Genomic DNA, 23,648 nt, shown 5'->3' with positions numbered 1-23,648 from the left:
AGATATTTAAATTTATTAAAGAGTATAGCCGCGCGGCGATACTGTTTGAACGTATTCGAATAATTAAAGATTATAGCCGCGCGGCTATATATTTTAAATTTATTAAATTTATTAAGAGTATAGCCGCGCGGCTATAACCTTTAAATATATTCAATGTTTAAATAGTATAGCCGCTCGGCTATACCTTTAAAATATATTCAATATTTAAATAGTATAGCCGCCCGGCTATACCGTTAAAATATATTTAAATATTTAAACAGTATTGCCGTTGCAGAGATTATCATCGGAGTCGCGAAACAGAAAATGGTGGCTCGCAGCTTTGAGGTTCACCATAATGACTCTACTTTCGGCGTTTCGGTGTTGACTATGACACCGACGATGGCCTCGAAGCATCTCTCTCCCTCTTTCTCTCTGTCATTTCATTTCCTCCACCTCTCTCTCTAAAACTCAGTTTCTCTCTCTAACTTGCAATTCATTGCAGATTTTCAAATTCCAGCTCTTCTCTCTCACCTCCATTCCTCGGGACGTGCAATTCATTGCAGGTTTAATGAAGAAATTCTGATTTCTGAAAGTTTAATTTCTTCTTTTGGTTGTACTTTTATTTATTATAAATCTTTTTAAGAAGCATCGGACGGTTCATTTTAATGGTGGTGGATGCTTATTTTCTGCGAGCTATTCGCACCAATTAATCCGCATAAGAGAACAGCTGTTGAATTCATACTGTTGAGCTTGAGAAGAGGCTAAATAAACTCGAGCTGTGGAGAATAGGCAGGGTGAACTAACCTATCTGCATTTAGGTTTTATATAAATTACAGGAAACAATCGAAACAAAGTTTTTGGAGAAAATTAAAGAAGATTAGTATGGCTAAAGGGAAGGGAACACAGATTCCAAGAGTCAAACTTGGAAATCAAGGACTTGAGGTATAATCCATTTCTAAAGCTTCTTTCATTTTCTTTGTATTTTGCATATGATTGCTTCTGCAACAGAACTAATCACAATTTACCAATCTTTCAATACCTTGTTGGTTCCCTTTCTTTTGGAGAGGATCTCTATGAATGAAGGAAATGTTAAATCAGAATAGAATAGATAGCATAGTGACATGGTGACATAATGAGTGATGTCAATTGATTGGCCAGTGACATAATAATCCAATGGGTCAAAGTTGTACTAGATATTATTCCCATTGCCATTGGCATAGTGACACAGTCAGTGATGTCAATGTAAGACTAGTGGGTAGATATATATGTAATAATCAGTGGTGGTGTGTGTGGTCAACTTTAAATCCCATAAACAGGTCATAGACTTTGCATCTTTACTTTGCTATTTCTCAGTCAGCAATCAAAAATCCTGTTTACATCTGGGATTGTTGATCTAAGAGGAAGCAATTGAAAGCAATTATTTAGATAACAAAATGACTGAGGGGCAGGGAATTCAGATTCCAAGAGTTGAACTTGGAACCCAAGGTTTTGAGGTACAATATCATTCTGTTTTTCAAATGAAATTTTGTCGTTGCATTTTGGCTTGCTTCTGCTTCTGCAATAGACTTTCTAATTCATTTCCTTGCTCTGCTGCAGGTATCAAAGTTGGGGTTTGGATGCATGGGGCTGAGCTGGATCAACTCCCCTGAGGCTGAAAAGGAAGGAATCTCACTAATAAAAGATGCCTTCAGTAAAGGGATCACCTTCTTTGACACATCTGATATATATGGAACTGATCATTACAGTGAAATTCTTGTTGGCAAGGTATACTTCCGTCTCCAAGCCCTCATCATTATTCCACTTGTGCAATATTGATCAAGTAACTTAATTAGACTAACTCCACTAATTAGAAACATTTTATCAACATTTAGGCCTTGAAGCAGTTGCCAAGAGAAAAAGTTCAGATAGCCACAAAGTTTGGTGTTGTAAGCTTGGGACCGCCTCGTCTGGTAGTAAGGGGTGACCCTCAGTATGTCAGGGTATGCTGTGAGTCTAGCTTGAAGCGTCTTGGCGTCGACTACATCGATCTCTACTATCAGCACCGGGTGGATCAATCGGTGCCTATAGAGGATACTGTATGTAATTTAATGTGTAATTTCATAAGTTCATAACAGATTGATTGAAGTCTAAAACTACGCAGTTTTGTGCTAAACCCAATCCCAGAACCCTGATTAGATATTTTTCATTTCTGTATTTGCTTTGGAGTTTAGATGGGTGAGCTGAAGAAACTGGTGGAAGAAGGGAAGATAAAGTATATAGGATTATCTGAAGCGAGCCCGGACACAATAAGGAGGGCACATGCAGTTCATCCCATCACAGCTATACAAATGGAGTGGTCTCTTTGGACTCGTGATATTGAGGAAGAGATTGTTCCACTTTGCAGGTACATGATATTTACACGCTTGTGCAAATCTTGGCAAATCACAAACCTCAGGGACATTTTGTAATAAAAAGCCTTGTTTATATGCAGGGAGCGTGGGATTGGAATTGTTCCATATAGTCCTCTTGGCCGTGGTTTTTTTGCTGGCAAAGCAGTTTTGGAAAATTTGGACTCTAAAGTTCATGCGGTACATATTTAAAAACAGAGCTAATTAAGCTATTTATCTTATACTAGTGACTGAGTTTGTTGGTTGATTGAATAATCTTTTTTCCATTTTTGTTGTTTTCGTTTTTGTGATTATCAGGCCGCACATCCTCGGATGACGGGAGAGAACTTGGAGAAGAACAAACACATTTACCATAGAGTAGAAAGCCTTGCTAAGAAACATGAATGCTCTCCTGCTCAACTAGCCCTCTCATGGGTTCTCCACAGAGGAAATGATGTTGTTCCTATCCCTGGTGAGTATATATAATTTCTTCGATACATTACGTACATTGTTCATTGAGACTATATTTACTGTGAATTTCCACAGGGACAACAAAAATTAAAAACCTGGATACAAACATTGGCTCCGTAGCGCTGAAACTCAGGGAAGAGGACCTGAAAGAAATTTCTGATGCCGTTCCTCTCGACCAAGTAGCTGGTGAGAAAACTTACGAACACGCAAGTCATGTGCAATGGAAATTTGCCAACACTCCTCAAAGGAATCCAAATTAGTCTGACTGATCAATCGAGCTTACAAGGACTAATTGCCTGCTACAGTATTAATTAATTTTGTAATACTCAGGCAGCAAATGAAATGTAACTTGATCTGTAATTGGTTTAAGCTTTCCAAGTCGTGAATTTGAAACAAATAAACTCACAGCAGCAAATTCAAGTTTGTCACCCACTTAGAAGCATTGTTTGGATGATATAGTATTAATTAATTTTGTAACACTCAGGCAGCAAATGAAATGTAACTTGATCTGTAATTGGTTTAAGCTTTTCCAAGTCTTGAAGTTAAAATGAATAAACTCAAAGCAACAAATTCAAGCTTGTTTCCCACTTAGCAGCATTGTTGGTTTTAGGCTCAAAATAGGTTGTGCCTCACAGAGCCGGGCCAGCTCCTCCTCTGGCAATGTCACCATAACCATCCTTCCAAGCCCTCCTTCTGAAGCTGGCATCACCATTATCAACCCTTCACCCTCCACATTCCCCACATGGTAAGATACATGAGCTGGCTTCTTGTCCTTGTCAAACAGGGCTGCATACATCATTGGCTCCTTCTCATTCATGTGCTCCATGCTAACACATGTCAATTCAGGGCCATACATCCTAAATGCTGCCCCAAACTTACCTTCCTCTCCCTTTTGTGATCCAAACCAGTCCACTCCAGACCAAAACTCCTCCTCCTTCTGACTCCACACGTGGCGGTGCACCGCTCCTGCCACATGCTCCAACCAGTTCGTGTTTTCCACGTCCTCCACATCCGGCACTGAAAGCATTGAAAAATGCAAGGCATTGCCATAGTGCCACCCAGAACACAGCTTCTTTCTAAAGTCGGTACAAATTGAAAGGGAGTGCTTGGTGGCACTCTTTGGGGGCTTTAAGCACGCAATGCTTGTCCAAAACACTGCAGCCAGCAAATCAAAAGGGTTGGCTTCAGGGCAAGTTTTGTGGATTTGTAAGAGGCCTTGCTTGATCATTGCACTGGAGAATTTGAAAGTGGCTGTGCTCATTTTCTTTTCTGGTAAAGGGGTCTTTGCTGCCACAGACTTGGCTTCATAATAGGCCGCTGCTGATTTTGTTTTTATTATGCCTTGATCAACGGGTCTGCCTCCGAGGGCTGATGACTCCCCGACGAGAAGCGGGTGAGCAATTGCTTGCTTGCGGTGAGTCTCGGCCCACGCCTTGACTAGTAGGGTGACACAAGTTGGGTCTGCATGCATGTGAGTGCAACTTACACCAATGGCTGCACCTCCTCCTTCAAATTCATTTATCTCCAAAACCAGGATTGATTCATATGTTAATACAAGAATTCAGAACTGATCTCCATTCCCCAACAAGAAAGAGAAAAAAAAACAAAAGTAATAATAATTGTGTCTCATTTTAATTACATACCCTTCCCGCACAGGAGGGCGCTGCAATAATTTAAAGCTACCTAACTGGCATGTTTTTTCAAATCAATTTAATTGGGTGTCACACTCACATGTTTGGTAAATCAATTAATATTATGGCCAGAACCTTTATTTCATTAATTTCAATCTGTTCATACCACATATGAAGGACCAATTATTCCGCCATACGTGGAATACGGGACCTACAAAAGGGCCTATAAACCCCAATCAAAACATTAAGACTTATTAATTGATCAGTGGTAGGGTGAGCTTACGACAACCCTACCCATGTACAGACCATCGGCATGGTAAGTCTTCGGCAACCAGCCAGCCGATCCGACTTAAAGAAGGTGCCTATTTTACCAAGCTAGACAAATGACACGTGGCAGTCTCTCAAGTAATGCTAACAATCTCACATCGAAATTCCACTCAAAATGCACACCTTCTAAGATTTATAAATAGGGGCACAAGTCCCTCAAATAAGGTATCTGTTTAATTCAGCTACTTAGCCTTTACTCTGTTCAAATTGCTATTCACTTCATCCTTAAGCTAACTTAAACATCGGAGAGCCTTTGGCCGGTACAACACCGGTGCCCAAGGTCTTACCGTAGCTTTTTGTCTTGCAGATCCTACTCATCTACCGAAGAGTCCAAGGAGGCCGAAGGTGACGCAACATCTCTAAGTTGAGCCTAAAAGTACTTGACCATTTTTGTGCATCAACACAATCAATTAATGTTTTTAGAGATCTTGTTTGGTTAGAAACGAAGAAAGTTGACGTTCCACCTCGAAATTAATTAGTAATGGAGAATAGTCCAACACCTTATAAGTCATTTTTTTAAAAGGACATTTTCACCTTCACATTCTCACAAGAAATCCTTTGCTTAGATTTCAAAAATAATTTTATACACTCCTCGTATAAGTGTTAGTGATAGTGCTACACGTGTGTGGCTAGTTGTATCAATAACTCACAACTACGCCGCCAACGCTTAAGTAATTATTTTTAGCATATTACTCGTATTGTATAGAGAAATACGAAAATACGCCATCTTAAACATAAGAAACATATTTCTCCTTGTGGAAAGTTTGGCACATGTATATAAAATTTAATAAATCACTTCAGTATATAGGACTCCTTACCTTAACCGGGACCAACCAACCAGGATTGAAAATATTAAAAAATAAAAAAGTACCTGGATCCTATAGGGTGACCAAGTACTGGGATCATCAGGCATATCATCCCAGACGGTCAAAAGCCTCTCCTCGGAGCCATCAGCAGATCTGAGCCACTCATCAAGGGTGGTCGCCACCCGGGCCATGAAGACCCGAACACCCGCATCATTACACTTAACCTCCCAATTGCCGTCGGGTTTCTGAGCCATCCGACCCATAACCGGAGGGTGCAGCGAGAGGGCCTCGGAGAGAGAGAGCCGCAAAGGGTCCAAGTCAAAACAGCCGAACAACTTGTGCTTGTAGTAGAAGACTACGTGGAGGGTGTGGAGGCCCATTGCATGGTCTAGCGCTGTAAGATTGTGGGTAGTGCCCGCCTTCACTGGCCTGCTCGAAACTGCCGTTAGCTTTGAGTGCACCACCACCCGGCTCTGCTGGGTCGTCGACATTATCGCAGAGAGAGAGAGAGAGAGAGAGAGAGAGAGAGAGATGTAAACAGTACACAGAAGAGAAGATTATAGTTTATGCTCTCTAGTTTTGTAAGAAGACGTAGCGATGTTTGATATATAGATATGTATATGTGTGTAGAGAGACAGAGAGAAAGAGAGATGTTCTTGGGTTAGGCTAGGTCGGTTGTGAACATTAAAGACGGAACGAAATAGTTGTTCAGTTCATTATTGAAGGGCTGTACTTTTCTTCCATTAGGGTTTAAATGAGTTGGGAAGTTCAGAATGCAAATATGTCATTGAATTAAAGAAGGTCAAAACAAAAAAGAAGAAGGTGGCGTGTGAATATGTGATGTTGTGTTTTTTCTGTATGAAATTAATGACCACAACGACCATTGTGCAACCTAAAATGTGTAAACTAATTCAGCTGGAAGAAGACCGACCACAGAAAATAGAACCAAATATTATTCGTTCTGGTTAGCATCCTTTTCAATCTCATTAATATATATATGTAGACTTCCTTATTATCGTTAGTCATTTTCATCGACATCCTTTTCGATTTCATTAATAATGTTTTGGTCCACTTTGACTTGATATATGCAATGCCACTGTCATGTTCATTTTCATCGTCCCCATCCTCAAATCTTCATTTCCAATCATGGATTCATGCGCAACCCATACCCACCCCTTTTCTTTATGTCAACCATATATATGGTATGGAATGGAGTAACCCTACTACCCTAGGAAGGATGTGTGCATTTTCCTTAAAATAAACACATCCTTACCTTAACGTAGAAAAGCTCCTATTGGCCTGTATTAAATTATGTTCGATACTTTTGTATTATCTGTAATTCCCATGTTAATTGTGAAGGCTGGCCCATGTTAAATGTATGGCCTCATCGGACCTACGACCGGGGCTTCGGCCTGCAGGAGGCTACCCCATAAATCCTGAGAATCAAGCCCACCTATAAGTTGCAACCCTCTGATAATTGGTGGGTTTATAATATGAGTTATTTACACTAATATTCTTTGAATTTTTCTGCATTTTCATATAGGTTTTAGAAATTACACGAACACTCCTTAAGGTTTTAAATTATTTTTACAAAACTTCTTTTCATTGATTTTTCGTCCAAAGATTTATGATTTTATACAAAAAAAAACTCTCCAAATGACAAAGTTGGTATTTGAGATTAGATTGCATATACTTCATTGAGGCTAATTTTTTCATTTGCATAAATATTTTTTTTCAATGAAATCATCAATTTTTTGACAAAAAATCAACGAAAAGTGGTTTTGTGAAAACAAACTGAAACCTCAGAGGCTTTGCTTTTTATCACAAATAGTCCTAGAGGTTTATGAAATTATTATCTTTCGTCCTTAACCTATTTTTGCGACACTAATGATCCTTAAAGTTACCCTAAACACATCAAAATGGTCCATGCCGTTAGCTTCCGTCAAATTTTCTGTTAAATTGTCAACGCGGCACATGTATCGAGCCCACACATCCAATGGCATATAGCCACGTAATTTTAAGTATAATATAATATATTTTAAAAACTTAAAATTCATTAAAAAAAATTAAAAGCAACTTAAATGTTTTTATATATTTTAAAACATCTTTCATGCTATGATCAAATTGAATGAGAGAGATGAGTCTAAAATATATTCTATTATATTTAAAGTCACATGGCTCTATATCATTGAATGTATAGGCTCCACACATGTACCACATTATCAATTTAATAACAATTTTGACGGAAGATAACAGTAATGACCATTTTGATGTGTGGATGCTAACTTTAAGGACTATTAATATCTCAAATAAACATTAGGAACGAAAGATGATAATTTCACAAATCTCAGGAACTATTTGTTATTAAAAAAAAAACACTCTTATGAAAAAAAACCGTTAAAAAAATAAAAATAAAGCAACATACATGGCATGCCGCAAACGACACGTCAGTATTGATTCTTTGGAAGAAAGTTACCGAACAAAACAAATGGTGGGAGAAGAAAGACCTCTACACTTTACTTTTGGGGCTTTGCAGTTGCAGAGATCATCATCAGAGTCGCGAAACAGAAAATGGTGGCTCGCAGCTTTCAGGTTCACCACAATGACTCCACTTACGGCGTTGATTATGACACCGGAGATGGCCTCGAAGTATCTCTCTCACTCTCTCTGTGTCATTTCCTCCCCCCCTCTCTCTCTCCAAAACTCAGTTTCTCTCCCTAATATGCCATTCATTGCAGGTTTTCAAAATCCAGATCTTCTCTCTCACCTCCATTCCTCCAGACGAGCAAAAGGTTCACCAATTTCTACATATCTCTCTTGCTATATAGATATATATATATGTGTATATAATTATATATATCTCTGCGTGTGAATGTATGTGCATAGGTTTTGCTATTTGTAAAACTACGTGTGTCGCAAGTTGATTAAATTGGATTGTTTTTCTTTCCGTAAAGTTAATTGGAGTCGATGAAAATCGTGTCCTTTCGGATGATTCCGACCTCGTTGCCATCTCTGAGAAGCTCCGACTGGTTTCGATCAATGAGGAGCAACAAGAAAAATCAACTGCTGAAAACGATGAATTGCTGAAATCCGATGAGGAATTGGCCAGAATGTTGCAGGTTTCTTTACAAGTCTTCTGCATTTGAAACCATCCAAGGAAATTTTGTTTCATTTTGTTTTTTTTTTTTTTCTCTTTTGAAATAAATAATAATAAATTAGGCAGAGGAGGAGGCGCTTTTGTTTCAGCAGTACGCTGTCCCTGAAGATAACGGAAAGTTTGAGGGGAGAGTAGGCCCTTATGTCAGTCAAGTTCTCATGGTAATGTTCTTTCGTTTTCCTTAATCTGTTTGGTTTCAGGGAAACGGAAAAGCAAAGAGCTTAGCTTTTGACTAATAGTACTTGTTAATACCAAAGAAGAAAAACACATAATAGTTTGTAGTTTTGTATTTCTCAAATTCCTCTAACAAATTGTGCAAGATTAGTTTAAGCCTTTTCAGAGACTGATGTTTTTAATGGGTTTTGGCCTGTTGTTGCTTTAGTATGAGGACCTGCAACGCCAGGAGGCTGCTCGGAAAACAGTCCCTATAGAAGAGCTCGAGGAGAAAGCATTGGTCAGTTTGGCCAAGGTGAGAGCATTAGTCTCTCTCAGAAAATAAATGTTTTACGCATGTCATTGTTTTCATTTTTTGAACTGAACTGGTTTTTGGCAATATATTAATGATTGTCCTCTGCAAAGATGTCTTGGTGATAAGCAAATCTGATAAACGTGTTTTAGGAGGGGAATTCAACTCCATCAAAAAATGAACAAGACCATGCTTTCCTGCTGCAGCTGCTTTTCTGGTTCAAACAATCTTTCAGGTGTTCTCCTGTTGCTTTGCTGTTTTTTTACCATTCACTTTCATCATGCGTAGCTGACCAGCTGAATTTGTGTAATGTGCTCTGTTTCAATATTGCAGGTGGGTTAATGCTCCTCCCTGTGATGGTTGCGGCAAAGAAACCGTATTTCATGGAATGGCTGATGCACTTCCTTCAGAAATTCGATATGGAGCTTCTCGAGTTGAGATCTATCGGTACGCTATTGATGTTTGGCCATTCCCCAACCCCAAATTTTGTAACTATAGTCTGGTCTGGTCTATGGTATTTTTACCCCTTTATGATTTTATGTTATCTTGTTTTTTTTGCTTTATTGGTTTCCCTACTGTATATCTAATCTTTCATTGTGATAAAATATTCTTGGTAGTCTTTGTTCATCTGGTTTAAGAATAAACATAGCTGGAGTCAAATAGGCTCGTCCACCATGAACTTGGACTCTCCGACTGTCAACGCTATGGCAGCATTTGCAGCTATAGTTTTCAATTTAAAGGATTTTTCTTTACTGTTGTACTTACTTTATGTGACTAGCATTTTTAGGTGAGAGCTTCATGGCACGAACCATTAGCAAACTATTTCAATCACAAATTTTAACCATAGATGTTACTTTTTTATTATTATCTTTCCCTAACCCTGTTTCTTACTTTTGTATCTATGTGCTGATGTATACATCTCTAGATTCAGAATATTTAATTAGCATGACATTACTTATTATATTTTTGGTCTTCAACCCCAGATGCAATTTTTGCCCTATAGGGTCTCGTTTCCCGCGCTACAATGATCCATTAAAGGTATTTATGCATCTTGACCTCATTAAGAAGCTTATTTGATATTTTATGTCTCCCTCAATTTAATTTAATTTTTTCCCAAACATGCAGCTTGTGGAAACAAGAAGGGGGCGTTGTGGGGAATGGGCCAATTGCTTTACGCTTTATTGCCGAGCTTTTGGATATGAATCCCGCCTGGTTAGTCATTTTCAATTTTAATATCTGTGCCATCTGACTTTCTTAATATTCACCAATGGACATGCTTAAAGCAATATGAATATATTTAATCCGTCTTGTATTATCACATCTAATGAGTTGAGTTCCAAGATTGGAATGATTATCTTGTCTAATTATTCATTTTTGAATGAAAGTAGATAAAGTAGTTCAGTTGTGTCCTTTTTTTCCTTAGACTGACGAGGCTTACTTGGACCCACAGTGCCTGCTGATAGATTTCTTTTAACTTTTTTCCTTTCTTTTTCAGATCTTGGATTTCACGGATCATGTTTGGACAGAGTGCTTCTCACAATCTTTAGGAAGGTAACTTCCGTTTACAAACTAGTGCTTTTAACTTAGGAGTCCTGGAAAGCCAATAATATGGATTCAATCTTCTTTTGACACCTTTGTTGTTCAGATGGATGCATCTCGATCCTTGTGAAGGAGTGTATGACAAACCACTGTTATATGAAAGCGGGTACCTTTGGTCTTGCTAGTTTAATCATTTTTCTAGATATGAGATAAATTATTTTACCTTGATTTGTCCATAAATATAACTTCAAGCATTTTCTGCAGGTGGAACAAGAAATTAAATTACGTAATTGGCATCGCTAAAGATGGTGTTTGTGATGTAACCAAACGATATACGAGGAAGTGGCATGAGGTAATCACAAAAAGTGGTACTGGATTTAATTAATTGCCTAGATTTTCATAAATAGAACTACTTTATGAACTTTGTTGAGCCATTGATGAGGAAGAGTTCTTTTTATTTTTCAGGTTATTTCTCGACGTAACATCATTACAGAGCCTGCACTGTCAGCTGTGCTTGCTAATGTAACAAAAGACTGCAGAAGAGGGTTTACCTCTCAAGTGCTTTCTGTACTTGAAGACCGTGATGAGAAGGAGAGGCAAGAACTTGAAAGCAGTTTACATTCTACAGACAATGCCTCAACCTCATTACCAGGGAGACGAAGTGGGGACAAGGAATGGCGGAAGTCAAGATTAGAATGTGGTTCTGATGAGAGTTGCTCCTTGAGTGGTTCTTCTTGTCCAGTTCGGGCATGTGTTGACAAGCATGTGACCGAAATTCACAATGCATTTCTTCCGATTCTTTCCCACTTTGTTAAGGAAAAATATCCCAAGTCAAGGGCGGTTGAAGTACTCGAGACTCTTAAAGGAATTCTTGTGGATCTTAAGAAATCCCCTTTTAAAACAAGGAGGGCTACAATCAATTCAGTCAGCCAATCTCTTGTTCATCAGTTGCTGCCCTCTTTCACTGAGTTACTTAATGCTCTTTCGATGAGTGGTAAGGCAGATGCTGATGGGAGGTTTGACATTTCTTTAGCTGGAAATGCTGTCAAAACCTCTTTGGCACTGCCTGTTGCTTTGGATGCTTTGGATGACACAATCAATAATCTTAACATTTGTGATAACTTTGTTGAAGATTCTCTTTGCTTGCCACTTCTGAAGCTAAACAGAATACATTCTGGTTCAGTCCTTGCAAGTGGAGAAGAAATTCCTTTTGGAATTGTGAGTTTTATTTGGTCTGTATGGTTCATCTTTTTACTGTTTCATTTAAAAATTTCTCCATAATCTCCGCTGAAAATTTCAGGCAATGTCAGCATTTGATGGGTTACGCACATCTAAGTGGGAAGAACCAAATGGCGCACGAGGTAATGAAAAGGGTTCTCTTTTGTACATTAGTGTGATTTAAACACTTTACTATTAGCAAGTTATTTTGTGAATTTGTATTTATGGCTTTTAGGTTGTTGGATCAAGTATAAAGTATCAGACAACCTGATGCATGAACTTGTGGCATATGAGATAATGTCAGCCAATGATGCACCAGAAAGGGATCCGATGGATTGGTACGATATGTATGATTAACTACAGATCTTTGAGTTTTCAATCTGCTACAGTTTTCTTTGATTAAGTGCATGTGGCATGTGTTTATGGCCTTACGCAACAAGGACTTTGGCTCCTTTTCATTCAGGCATCCTCTTCAATGACAATAATGGAATGTCCTGAATGTAGTTATTGAATTTTTTCCCTGCATGCACACGTATTGTGAAGTACTTATATACTTGTATTCAGAAATCCTGTGAAGCATTGATCTTGTTGAGCATTTATAAATTTAATTTACAGGGTAGTTGAAGGAAGCAATGATGGGGAATCAAGCTGGCATCTATTGGATAAACAAACTTCTCAAATATTTGACAGTCGTTTCCAGCGTAAAACATTTAAGATCTCATGTCAGGGTTTCCTATCAAATGTTTTCAGGTAAATATATGCACACTCAAATGCGTTAGAACATGTACCAATGTTTTCCGGCTCTCCATTAAATTAGAGTTACGTTGCAGGTTCAGATTTTTGACAGTTCGAGATGTTCTATCAACCTCGCGGCTGCAATTAGGTAGCATTGACCTCTATTCTAGAAGCAGTTAATTCTTACGGATTGATTTTGTCCGCGAAAGGGTGTATGATAATGTATATCATCAACTTGGTTCGAGTGCGTTGCTTTATTGTTGTTGAAATAATGAAGCTTTCTTCATGCCCCCTCTGTTCAGGGTGGTTTAATTTCTATGTTACCCCTCACCAAGATGTTTCATTAGTTCAAATGGGAATAAAAAAAACAACCATCTTCGAAGTCTAATGAAGTTGTCTACTCTTTACATTAATGAGCTTTCCGAATCATTAGCCAGTCTAGTCTCTCAGATTGTTGCCCTTCAATACCAACCTATGATATATATGCTCTTTATGTTTTCAATTGGTTTGTTGTTAATTATTTTTCCATAGCAGCTAGAATCACAGGGAATAAGAGATTTCTCATAAATACAGAGTGTAAGAATCCAATCCTAATCAACAGAAGAGAAACCCACTTGGGACCCCAATGGGAGGATATAAGCAATAGCTTCTGAAAATTGCAAACGTTTGAATGCCAAGCACTGAGAATGTTTCATCCAGAGAATGCCAAACATGGAGCTGGACAAACATTGAGAATGTTTCATCCTTTTTTTAGTCAATTAAATGTTCATGTAATCTTAGAATCCCATAGAGGGTGAAAATTTATCAATGAACTTGATTATAATCCGAAGTATATAATATGCCACACAACCATGTGCACAGATAGATTTGCTAAATGATCACAATGGTATTGGATGATTCAATTTTTTCATTCATCTACTTCTCTGACTCTTCAGTGTCCGTCTTCAATCTTCTTCAAGCCCTTCATGTCTGTAGTTTCCACCCTACATAACAGGAAAACATCATTAGATACATACGGTATGTTACATTATGTGGATACTGGATTATTTAACTGTTATCGCAGTGGAAATATGGCACATATCAGATGTATAAAACAACGAATGCATTGTCCAAGAATGTAGACCATGTGATAAAATTATGGGAGATACCCGCAGATTTACGAGTAAAAAGAAACGAAAAATGAGGAACAATTGAAACTTACGTTGTTCCACACAGAACAATCTTTTGAACTTTTGTGAGTTCGGAGCCAGATTGATTATCCTCAATAAAGATCGTCAAGCTGATACAAATATAATGTGAGACTTTCTATTACATACATAAAGAGAAATATAGTAGTATATCAACAAAAGTAGGTTTATGATACCTGCGAACATTTTGAAATTTGACATACTTTAAGACAACTGGTTTGCCCTGTAACATGCAAAAAGACATCAAGTAGAATGCAAAAACCTAATGTGTATTACTGAATTGTCTTCAACAAGCAAAATAGTAGAGGTTGTCGTAACAGAATCCCAACCTTTAGATTCTCAGGGGATAAATCAAGTGTATCACTTCCTGGGAAGTCATTGACATTGCTGCCATTATCAGCAAGAAATGCATCCATGAGTTAATCAATTATTTATTTTTTTATCCATGATGAATAACTGTGATTGTCCCAAGAATAATACCTGAACCCCATATGCTCCTTGTTTGAAAAAAGTTTCACCGTCTTAGGACCTAGAAATCAATCTCAACATTAGAACAGTATCAAACATCAATTTCAGGGATATTTACAGTAGAAGATTTGCAAGGTAAAATGCACAACAAAATTTTAGTTAACAAAGAGGCTGGAAGAAAAAGGTAAGGAAAATACAAAGATGACAGACAGTGGTATCAAAGCCAAAACAGCAGAAAAATTATATTTCTCAGGGAAAGAAGAAAACTCATATTTACATCCTGAAAAACTCATATTTGTTGAATGATTCTCTGATAAAGAAGAAAACATCATGATATAACCATTATGATATCATCCACTTTCACGTTCACTCTAGTAGAATTGGCTCTTTAGGCTGATGTTTTGAAATACAATCACCTAATCAGAATTAATTTTTCAGTAAATGCAAACAAATTTAAACACCTTCCATACTATGAAGACAAGGCCTTGGATCAGTAGGGCTTGAAAGAAACATGAAATGTTTTCCTCTGATATGTGCATTTTGGTTTGAGATTGGTAGTCTTCTTAAATCCCCATGGTTACAAAAACTTATCTGTATTTATATTCATAGTTCCATGATCCTTAGATTTATTGCTCCAGAGTTTTTCTTACTCTGCATGCCAACAAATTTGATCCTTTTGCAACCTCTATTTGATCTACTACAAACCTTAAAAGAGTGGATCGAAGCTAAATGAAGACAAGAATTCAAATACATGTTACTGTGAACCCTAAGTATAATAGGTTGGGATGGCTTCCACTGTTATAAGAATTTATAATAAAAGATTAAAAGGAAGTGCCAAAAAATGAAAGAAAAGTAACATCAATAGTGAAAACAAATGACACCTTAAAAGAATTCCATCAAGAGTTGCGTAGGCATTCAGATCAAAGCATGTCAGTGTGTAATAATATAAATTCAAGTACAGCACCAACAAGCTTAATATTAGCATGCATAGTCACATGCGGTTGAACTGTATCTATTCAGAAAAATTCATTGCTACCTTCCTCTTCAGGTCCTTTGATGACAATAGAATGCAGCTTAATGACTTGAAGAAAAGGTATGTAAAGCAAAAGCTGCTCATCTGCATCACTCTCCAGATTCAAACCATCATCTTCTCTATAACCCTAATTACGAATGAACCAAAAGCCAGTAAATATAACTGCATTACCTCCAAAACATGTTTAAGCACTGAGCAGACATCAAAATTTCACACATTAGTCATAACTCCAATATGTTAGTTAAACAAAATCTTGCTCAAATTAACATGCAAGAGACAACTATATGGCTTAGGCGCAAGCTCCGTATTTCACAAATCAAAAGGTTTTGAATTTTTTTCTTAAATTCTATTAGCAGGCAAGCAGATGGCAGGAATAACAAACTATAACAAAACATGGCTAACTGACTCTCTAAGTAACAATGGCTATAGAAAAAATTACTTAAGTTCTGCGTTCTCACAGTAAAGAGGGTAACTTTATTAACAATTTTTAAACTAAGAATGTTAATCAAACCAAGAACAGCAATTTATACTTTATACATATTTTTAAATATATATATATATATAAACCCAGAAATCGAATAAAAGTTACCTGCTTGAGAGCGTTGGCAACAGAGTGACTAGTGCTTTGGTTGAGGCATTCAACTCCAGACCAATCTATGAAGTCCAATAGATCAACCTGACCATAAGAATTCAATATCAGAAAATAAGAAGCTTCGAATGCACTGTCATACTGCAAGGCCAGAATTTGTAAGGACGATAATAAAAATCTTTTTTCTTTCGGCCTGGAAAATAAATTTGGTGATACAAACACCGGTTTTTCACCCTTGGAAGAAACCCAGATGCCAGATTCAAATCTTTTTCCCACCAATTTTCGGAAGTTATAGAAAACTAGAACTGGGTATACTTACTTGGTTTCTTTGAATTGCACTGGCTGATTCTGCAGACATGGTTGATGAAATTGAGGATTTGAGAGAGGGGGGGCTTGGAGTTTGGAGGAAGGAAACAAAAAAGAGAGAGAGAGACTGTTGGAGTTTATTGGTCCAATTGAAGAATCCGAAGGGAGGAAGGAATATGGGCACGCGTGAAAACGCCGTCGTATCTCGACCAGGTTTTCCCTTTTTTTCTTTCTTTTTGTAGGAATATTTTTTTTTTTTATTAGTCCCAACGAACAAATTAATAACAATTTATTCCCCCTTTTTAATATTTTTAAAAAAAAGTAATTTTCATCTTGTATGGGATGTTTACTTATCATGAATAATTTAAACTAGCCTCTCTGCACGCCTACGAGAGGTTTTTTTATAAAATTTTTAAATTTGTTTTTGAATTAAAAATAATAATGGGTAGTTGTGTTCTATAAAAATAAGACATATTATCTAATTTTGTTTTAATGTGAAAATAAAATATAAATTTACCATATTATCCTCATTTATTTAATAATTTTAATTTTTAATATTTGAATTAACCAAAGGCATTTTTTAGTATTTTGAATGTTTCATTATTATCTGCCTTTTGCTTTATATATATAGATTTCTCAAGAATCAACCTTTGATGGGAATGTGAGGGATAAGGCTTTTTGCCCCCTCCCACTTAGATAAAAAAAGTTGAGGTGAAAGAATCATGACATGTTTTTAGCAATGAAAATTTTGTACTTGATTGGAACTGTGACTAATTTAGACCCATCGAAATTTGATACCAAATTGTTTTGAAGTATTCGAGACTGCTTGGTCTACATATAGGGTATTACTGCAGCACTTGATGCAGTACTTGTTGGCTGGCATATATATGCAGGTTAAATCTTATAAAATGAACCATTCTGAAAGCTGCTGGTCAGCAGCAGCACTCAATGACAATTGTTTGTTCGCAGGTTTGAATCACAGATGGTAACAACCACTGCAACAAGATGAATATAACATACACAATCACATGTATTCAAACATGTGTGTTTCTCTGAGTCTCAAACACATATTTTTGGTAAACTTGGTAGATCAAATGACAGATTATAGATATAAATCCTTCATTTTTTTTGGCGGAGAACTACCTACCTACCTACCTCACATAGTTTTCCTATTTCTCTCCTTATTTCAATCTCTCTCTCTCTGGAGTTTTTCTATGGAGTTGGGTTGCTATGTTTTTGCTCTTCCCAATAGGCACCAGTTGCAAATTATTGTTAATATTTAAACTCTTTTCCCATTTTGCTGCTGCTGCAGCTGCAATATTTTATCATTGATCTGTGTTTACCACCACTCCCAAATCCATTGAATCTATTTTCATTGTAAAGATATAGATGAGATAATTATTTATTAGGAAATATGAACAATATTCTTTATGTGATGGACTGATTACCTTATGATCCAGTGATCTAATATTATTTCTTAGCATTTTTAACCCTGAGAAAAAGGAAAAAGAAATTGTAATCCTCACCAAAGACTTCCTATCTCAAGTTCACCAACCAAATAGCAAAGCTACCAACCACCCAACCCAACCCAAAAAAGGTCATATTTTGCATCCAAATCACAAACCTTGACACAAACAAAAAAACAGAGCTCAACTCCAAACCAAACCAACAAGATAGAAAAGCAGAGAAAGATACAAAAACAGAGGGAGCAAAATCCACCTCTTATTCGTCTTCAATTCTCATTCTTTCTTCTTCTATCTCCACTCTCCACCCACCCAGAAGCGAAAATGGCTTCCTCCTTATCCCTCCTCTCACCCCACAATGCATCCACCACCCACCTTCTCCTGCGCACCCCAAAAACCCCTAACCTGCGCTCTTCTTCTTACAGGCCCATGTCCATCAAAGCTCGCACTGTCCCTGCTCTCACTCAAGACGAACTCAAGAAGCTTGCAGCCGATAAGGCCGTCGAATATGTCAAGAGCGGCATGGTCCTCGGCCTCGGCACTGGCTCAACGGCCGCCTTTGTGGTCTCAAAGCTCGGAGAGCTCTTGAAATCTGGTGAATTGCAGAACATAGTTGGAGTTCCAACTTCAAAACGCACGGAGGATCAAGCTCGCCAATTGGGTATCCCTCTTTCGGTTCTCGATGATCACCCCAAGATCGATTTGGCCATAGATGGTGCAGATGAGGTCGACCCAAATCTTGACTTGGTTAAAGGGCGTGGTGGGGCTTTGCTCAGAGAGAAAATGGTGGAGGCTGCTTCAGATAAGTTTGTTGTGGTGGCGGATGAGACCAAGTTGGTGACTGGCCTTGGAGGAAGTGGACTGGCAATGCCTGTGGAGGTTGTACAGTTTTGCTGGAAATATAACTTGGTGAGGCTTCAGGAGTTGTTTAACGAAGAAGGGGTTGAAGCAAAGTTGAGGTTGGATGGTGATGGAAAGCCTTATATCACTGATAACTTCAATTACATTGTGGATTTGTATTTCAAGAGTCCCATTAAAGATGGGCCGGCTGCCGGGAAGGAGATTTCGAAATTTGAAGGGGTTGTGGAACATGGGTTGTTCTTGGATATGGCGACCGCGGTCATCATTGCAGGCAAGGATGGAGTGGATGTTAAGACCAAGTGATTCTCTTTTTCACTTTTTTTCTGGTGATGGTGAGTATTGGAATCTCCATATGTTCTCTGCTTTTTCATATTTACGGAGGTTCCTTTATTTGCTGCTTGTTCAATATTTATTGGTGAAATCTAGCTCCTTTGGTGTAACTCCTAGATTGGTGATATGGGTAATTGTTAAAAGTTTTGTATTTGATGCTCTTCTTGTTTGTTGAGCATCTTGTTTTGGATCATTAGCATAGGAATAATATAAAAGATGGAAATGCGAAATGTGAAATAATTGGAAAAGAATTGCCTTTAAGCTTCTTCGATTTTTCGTCACACTGTTAGACCTGATTATTGCCTTTGCTCACCTTTTTTGAAATAAAATTGCCTTATTGGATTGTTGGAGTCTTGTTTCTGGTCATTTGTGAGGAGAGTGAACTGAAGTATTGATCATTGAACAACTTATGCTTTAGTAGTTGAGGGTTCCGTTGTATCCTATATGATGCATGTGGCCGTCTATTTGCAAGGGAATGTTAAGGTTAGCAAATATCTGGAGGAAAATGCTCTAGGTAGGACGTATAGATACGTTATTATCTCAATGGCACACTTGTACTTCATGCTTGAATTACTCTAGAATCAGTTCATCATCTTGGATCATCAATTAGTAAACTTCTAGTTCTAGATGATATGGTGAGTAAACTGCTGTCTTGTGAGAGTTCAGAGCACGTGTGCCTGCCTTACTGTTGGATCTATAGCCTCGATAGGGTTTCGGAATCATGATTGTCAACTATCAGAATCATTGAATTATATGATAAAAATAGGGTTCCTTTTACCTTTAACCTTTTTCCTTTTTCTTTTTTTCTTGTTGAAAAAGTATAGTCAAAAAGGGAGTGAACATCATCCAATCAGAAGAAAATGTAAAAAACTGTTAGTGTTACAAATGAACAGATTCCAAATCATGTTTTTGTTATGTACTTCAAGGCTAAATCGTACAGTAACTGTAATATGATTTTGGTTGCAACCCTGAGTGGAATTTTAACTTGATCTTGTTTTTAGTCGTCTTTTCCTTTTATGTTGATGGCATCAGTTTTAGTTGTTTTGCGAGGGTGAGTTTGATCAAATTGTAAAAGCTTTTCCATTGTAATGGAATATTTGTTTTCAATGAAAAACTGATTTGCTTATAACTCTGAGTTGTTAATCCTTGTCGAAAAATTTGTTTCTACCTAGTTTCTGTAGGAACCACCATTTCAGTGTAAGTGAGTGTGTATATCTTAGAAAGCCATAAGATACTTGTAGAAAATCTGAGGAAGTTTGATTAGTGGCAACTCTTTCCCTTGAAGTTATCTGAATCTTGTTATTGTGTTTAACTGACTTTCCTTGAATTCAAAGTGCAAAACAGAGAAAAATAAAGCCTGCTCTGTAAGTGATAGATGATCCATAGAATTAATGTAAGAGTAACAATCTTTCTATAGATTATAATGTGAAATATATCATATATGACAGTCATCGCAGTATGACTATGTTTCGGTTTATACAAACTAACTTTATACAGAATGATGAACTATGGAAAAATCAAGGAATGTTACACCAACTCGAAATTAACCTGAAGTATATCAAATTCATGTATGATGAAGCTATAGAACAAACAAATAGAAAGCTCAATCTCGTGACAGCACTTTCCACCCTACTTCCACAGAATAATACCCACATAGACCATAGCCATAGTCATCAACTGCAACTTTCCTGGCAAAAACGAGGTAGCTGGAAAACAAGAGGAAAAGAGAAAACCATTAGTATATAGTGTGCATGCCATGGTTGAATAGCAAATTGAATAGCCTTTGCTTCTTTAAAATACTGGGATGTTGTCTTAGAAGCATGACATTTTTCTTTCAGATATCAGCAAATGTAAAATTCAAGTGCCTTGAATTTAGCCAAACGGGAGGTAAGTTTTGCTCTTTTTAGTCTATGTCATCAAGTTATATTCAGACAATGAATGAGAGCTAAAATCTTATGGTGCCTTTTTAAAGTCAATTACGTAGAGATGTGAACTTTTGAAACCTCTAGTGCCTTGACTAAGTCTTAATCCTTAAAACCAAAAAGTTATCAAAGTATACTAATTCAAAGATAAATATTTTTTTAGAAAAAAAAGATCATGGTTTTAACCTACCTAAACCATTTAGATATTGAAATAAGATATTATAAACCAATGCAAGAAGACACTACGAAACTTTTATTTCTTTATTCTAATTGTTCTTGAACAGGTATCACCCTACCCTGATGATCGTTGTATCCAGGTCTGGTACCTTCTCTTATTTAATTAGTATATAGGAGTGCCGTTCGTTCAGATTGAATTTAAACTGTGATTATCTAAGTAATAATAAGAAATAAAAAGCAGATAGACGTAGGTGTTTTCTGGACAGCAATCTCACCTTGATTATTGTCTGTAGAAGTTGATTTAGCAACCGTAATTCCAAGGCTTTTACAGTCGGGTTGAAGTGTGCCTGAAAGATGAAAAAAAAATTCATTGCTCCAACTAGTTTCTACAACTTCTTGTTTGTTATATATTTATTTCAACCAGAGAGAGGACAAGTGAGCGTGTTCTTACATTCATTGTAGCAAGGGAATGCAGAGACATTAAGAAGATTAGAGAAGCCTGATTTGCATTCACAGATAGGTGTGTGTGCATATGTTCTGTTCCTTACACAGTTACCTTCTCCACAGTAAACCCAGTAGCAAGCTATATATATTAAACCACAGAAAGGAAAAAAAAACACATATTAGTAAAAGAATCATAAGTGATAATGAGAATCAATGGACATGGTGATTGAGGTGGTTTAATGGTAATTACGGTCAAAGGCCGACAAGTTGCGTGGAAATTCTTTATCAGGAACTGGAGGTGGAGCTGGCTGGCAGCTGTAGTCAAGTGTACCTGCAAAAACATGAAAAATGAAGACGATGAAATGTATGTCACAGAATTTTCCCAACTTCTGTTATGCATCCTGCAAAACGGGATCCAGCTCCACTGGGGAAGTTTTTATTCGAGAGGAAGAGAAAGAGAGCTTACAGTTGGGAATCACACAGGGGAGAAACTGAAGGTCATCGTCTCCGTCACGGGTTCGCTTCCAACCAGCCTCACACTCGCAGGTGAAGCCTAATGGGTCATCTACATCGAATTTGCAGGTTCCCCGTCCACACTCCACTTCTTTGCACACCTCAGCTGTAACAACAACAGCAACAGCATGTAAGAAGACAGAAACCAGACAATAATGTTTACATAAGGGGGGAGAGAGAGAGAGAGAGAGAGAGAGAGAGAGAGAGAGAGAGAGAGAGAGAGAGAGAGGATGAAGTAGCTACCGGCAATAGAAGGAGCTATGTTGTCCCAGTCGGAGGCCAAAGCAGCCATGGGTAGCAGCACCAAAAGGGCAGCAAAAAAGGCGATGGATTTAGAGAAAGCCATTTGTTTTGTTTGAGTCTTTGCACAGAGAGAGAGAGAGATGGAGAGGTTTTATGTTGGTTGCTGTTTCTAATGGTGTTGGGCTGTTTATATATAAAGTTTGAAATGAAAGAAGCTGAAGATTTCTTTTCTTAGTAGACAAAGAAAGATAAAAATATTAAATAGAAAATCAACACGCTTATTTGGAGGAGCTTAATATAAAGTCTAAAATGTGGGAGAAGCTTCTGAATTTCTGATGCTAGCCTGATTCTGTCCACTGAAAGAAGGTTCCATAAGTAATGAACGTGAATGAAGGGCTTGTCATTGTGGAGTGGACATTGCCCATTGTTGCTGTTCACGTTATAAAATCTCTCTGGGTCCACCAAGATTGCCAAAGTCAACAATATGCCAATATGCTACATTGCTACTAGAAGAAGAAATTTGACAACCACCAAATAAATAAATGAATTGAAGCAGAGAATGGTTCGTTCTTGTTGATAAACACCATTCAAATGCTAATCTTGCAAGAGTCTAAATTCCACAAAGTGTGCAAAATTCAAAATAGATTTAATTCTAGAAGAGCGACCCAAGAAAATGAGAACCATTGAGCTTCCACAAAGTCAAAATTTCGCCTTCACTGCCATTTCCAAAGGCTGAATTTGAAAAAGCCAAGCCTAACCAAAGGAACGATGTCAAGATGTAATTAATATTTCTTCAATTATAAAGAGTACATGTTCGTCTTTAGACGTGACGGCTTCATAATTATCTTCATTTCGGAGTGGGTGGTTGAAAATTATATAACTTAAAATAAGGCAGCGTTGAGTTTTTAAAACGATCATCCGTATTATTTAATGATGTTTAGTTACATGCACTCATGCTCATGATCATGATCCTTCATCACATCTACAAATAATTAGTATTTGTCTAAGAAGGTTGCCTTGCGGGCAGAAGAAAACATGCACAAGATGATGAAATCCCAAGTCAAACACCCATAAATTATAAACAAAACCAAACCACTTCATTGATATGCTCATTATTAGATTTTAATGTTTTAAAATTCAATAAGCATGCTTATGCTAATTACCAAGTTACAATTTTGTGCTAAACCCACTTTTGGTAGAAAAACTTGTATGAAACGTGAAAAGTTATCACGTGTAGCATGCCGTGATTGGCCTGAGATATATGTTTCTTTTTGTTCAATCCTAAGATACATGTTTAACACAAGTGTTTCTCCATTTTTGGGCTCAAATGTGAGGCCCACTTAGAGAAGGTGGCTCATCCAAGCAGGCCAAGCCCAAATCGAGCCCACACATATTGTAAGCCGCAAGCCCAACAACG

The 23,648-nt window shown here is 37.5% G+C and overlaps 6 protein-coding genes across 7 annotated transcripts; 3 read left to right on the top strand and 3 right to left on the bottom strand.

Moving 5' to 3' along the window:
• LOC18772171 (probable aldo-keto reductase 1) lies at positions 289–3,258 on the top strand. 2 transcript variants are annotated; one of them, XM_007205414.2, is made up of 8 exons: positions 291–921; positions 1,333–1,472; positions 1,576–1,743; positions 1,851–2,054; positions 2,190–2,362; positions 2,450–2,546; positions 2,664–2,817; positions 2,892–3,248. In XM_007205414.2, exons 2-8 carry the CDS (start codon positions 1,413–1,415, stop codon positions 3,074–3,076), a joined length of 1,041 nt encoding a protein of 346 aa, XP_007205476.1. In that variant the 5' UTR covers positions 291–921; positions 1,333–1,412; the 3' UTR covers positions 3,077–3,248. The 2 variants fall into 2 exon arrangements, with proteins under 2 accessions (XP_020422561.1, XP_007205476.1); XM_020566972.1 differs by lacking the exon at positions 1,333–1,472 and having other exon boundaries at positions 289–921; positions 2,892–3,258.
• LOC18775309 (protein ECERIFERUM 26-like) lies at positions 3,316–6,423 on the bottom strand. The gene is made up of 2 exons (XM_020566971.1): positions 5,646–6,423; positions 3,316–4,338 (listed from the first exon to the last, which is right to left on the bottom strand). Exons 1-2 carry the CDS (start codon positions 6,069–6,071, stop codon positions 3,388–3,390), a joined length of 1,377 nt encoding a protein of 458 aa, XP_020422560.1. The 5' UTR covers positions 6,072–6,423; the 3' UTR covers positions 3,316–3,387.
• Positions 8,057–13,108, top strand: LOC18772929 (peptide-N(4)-(N-acetyl-beta-glucosaminyl)asparagine amidase). Its single transcript, XM_007208369.2, has 17 exons — positions 8,057–8,229; positions 8,319–8,372; positions 8,535–8,699; positions 8,800–8,898; positions 9,120–9,206; positions 9,356–9,438; positions 9,537–9,650; positions 10,187–10,241; positions 10,329–10,415; positions 10,699–10,754; positions 10,849–10,908; positions 11,007–11,094; positions 11,208–11,960; positions 12,043–12,103; positions 12,196–12,298; positions 12,576–12,710; positions 12,791–13,108. The coding sequence occupies exons 1-17, from the start codon at positions 8,152–8,154 to the stop codon at positions 12,873–12,875; spliced, it is 2,163 nt and encodes a 720-aa protein (XP_007208431.1). The 5' UTR covers positions 8,057–8,151; the 3' UTR covers positions 12,876–13,108.
• On the bottom strand, positions 13,332–16,623 carry LOC18772651 (PITH domain-containing protein At3g04780). The gene is made up of 8 exons (XM_007205935.2): positions 16,292–16,623; positions 15,973–16,059; positions 15,387–15,510; positions 14,363–14,411; positions 14,212–14,269; positions 14,059–14,105; positions 13,897–13,974; positions 13,332–13,678 (listed from the first exon to the last, which is right to left on the bottom strand). Exons 1-8 carry the CDS (start codon positions 16,328–16,330, stop codon positions 13,627–13,629), a joined length of 534 nt encoding a protein of 177 aa, XP_007205997.1. The 5' UTR covers positions 16,331–16,623; the 3' UTR covers positions 13,332–13,626.
• Positions 17,788–19,213, top strand: LOC18772854 (probable ribose-5-phosphate isomerase 3, chloroplastic). The gene has a single exon (XM_007205636.2). It carries the CDS (start codon positions 18,066–18,068, stop codon positions 18,903–18,905), a length of 840 nt encoding a protein of 279 aa, XP_007205698.1. The 5' UTR covers positions 17,788–18,065; the 3' UTR covers positions 18,906–19,213.
• Positions 20,298–22,483, bottom strand: LOC18772808. Its single transcript, XM_007205851.2, has 6 exons — positions 22,232–22,483; positions 21,942–22,094; positions 21,726–21,806; positions 21,483–21,614; positions 21,307–21,378; positions 20,298–20,638 (listed from the first exon to the last, which is right to left on the bottom strand). Exons 1-6 carry the CDS (start codon positions 22,332–22,334, stop codon positions 20,562–20,564), a joined length of 618 nt encoding a protein of 205 aa, XP_007205913.1. The 5' UTR covers positions 22,335–22,483; the 3' UTR covers positions 20,298–20,561.

The sequence above is a fragment of the Prunus persica genome, chromosome G6 (assembly GCF_000346465.2).
Source record: "Prunus persica cultivar Lovell chromosome G6, Prunus_persica_NCBIv2, whole genome shotgun sequence".
Classification (NCBI taxonomy): Eukaryota; Viridiplantae; Streptophyta; class Magnoliopsida; order Rosales; family Rosaceae; genus Prunus; species Prunus persica.
Note: the sequence above shows the minus strand (reverse complement) of the source record. Positions and strands in the feature narration are given on the sequence as shown.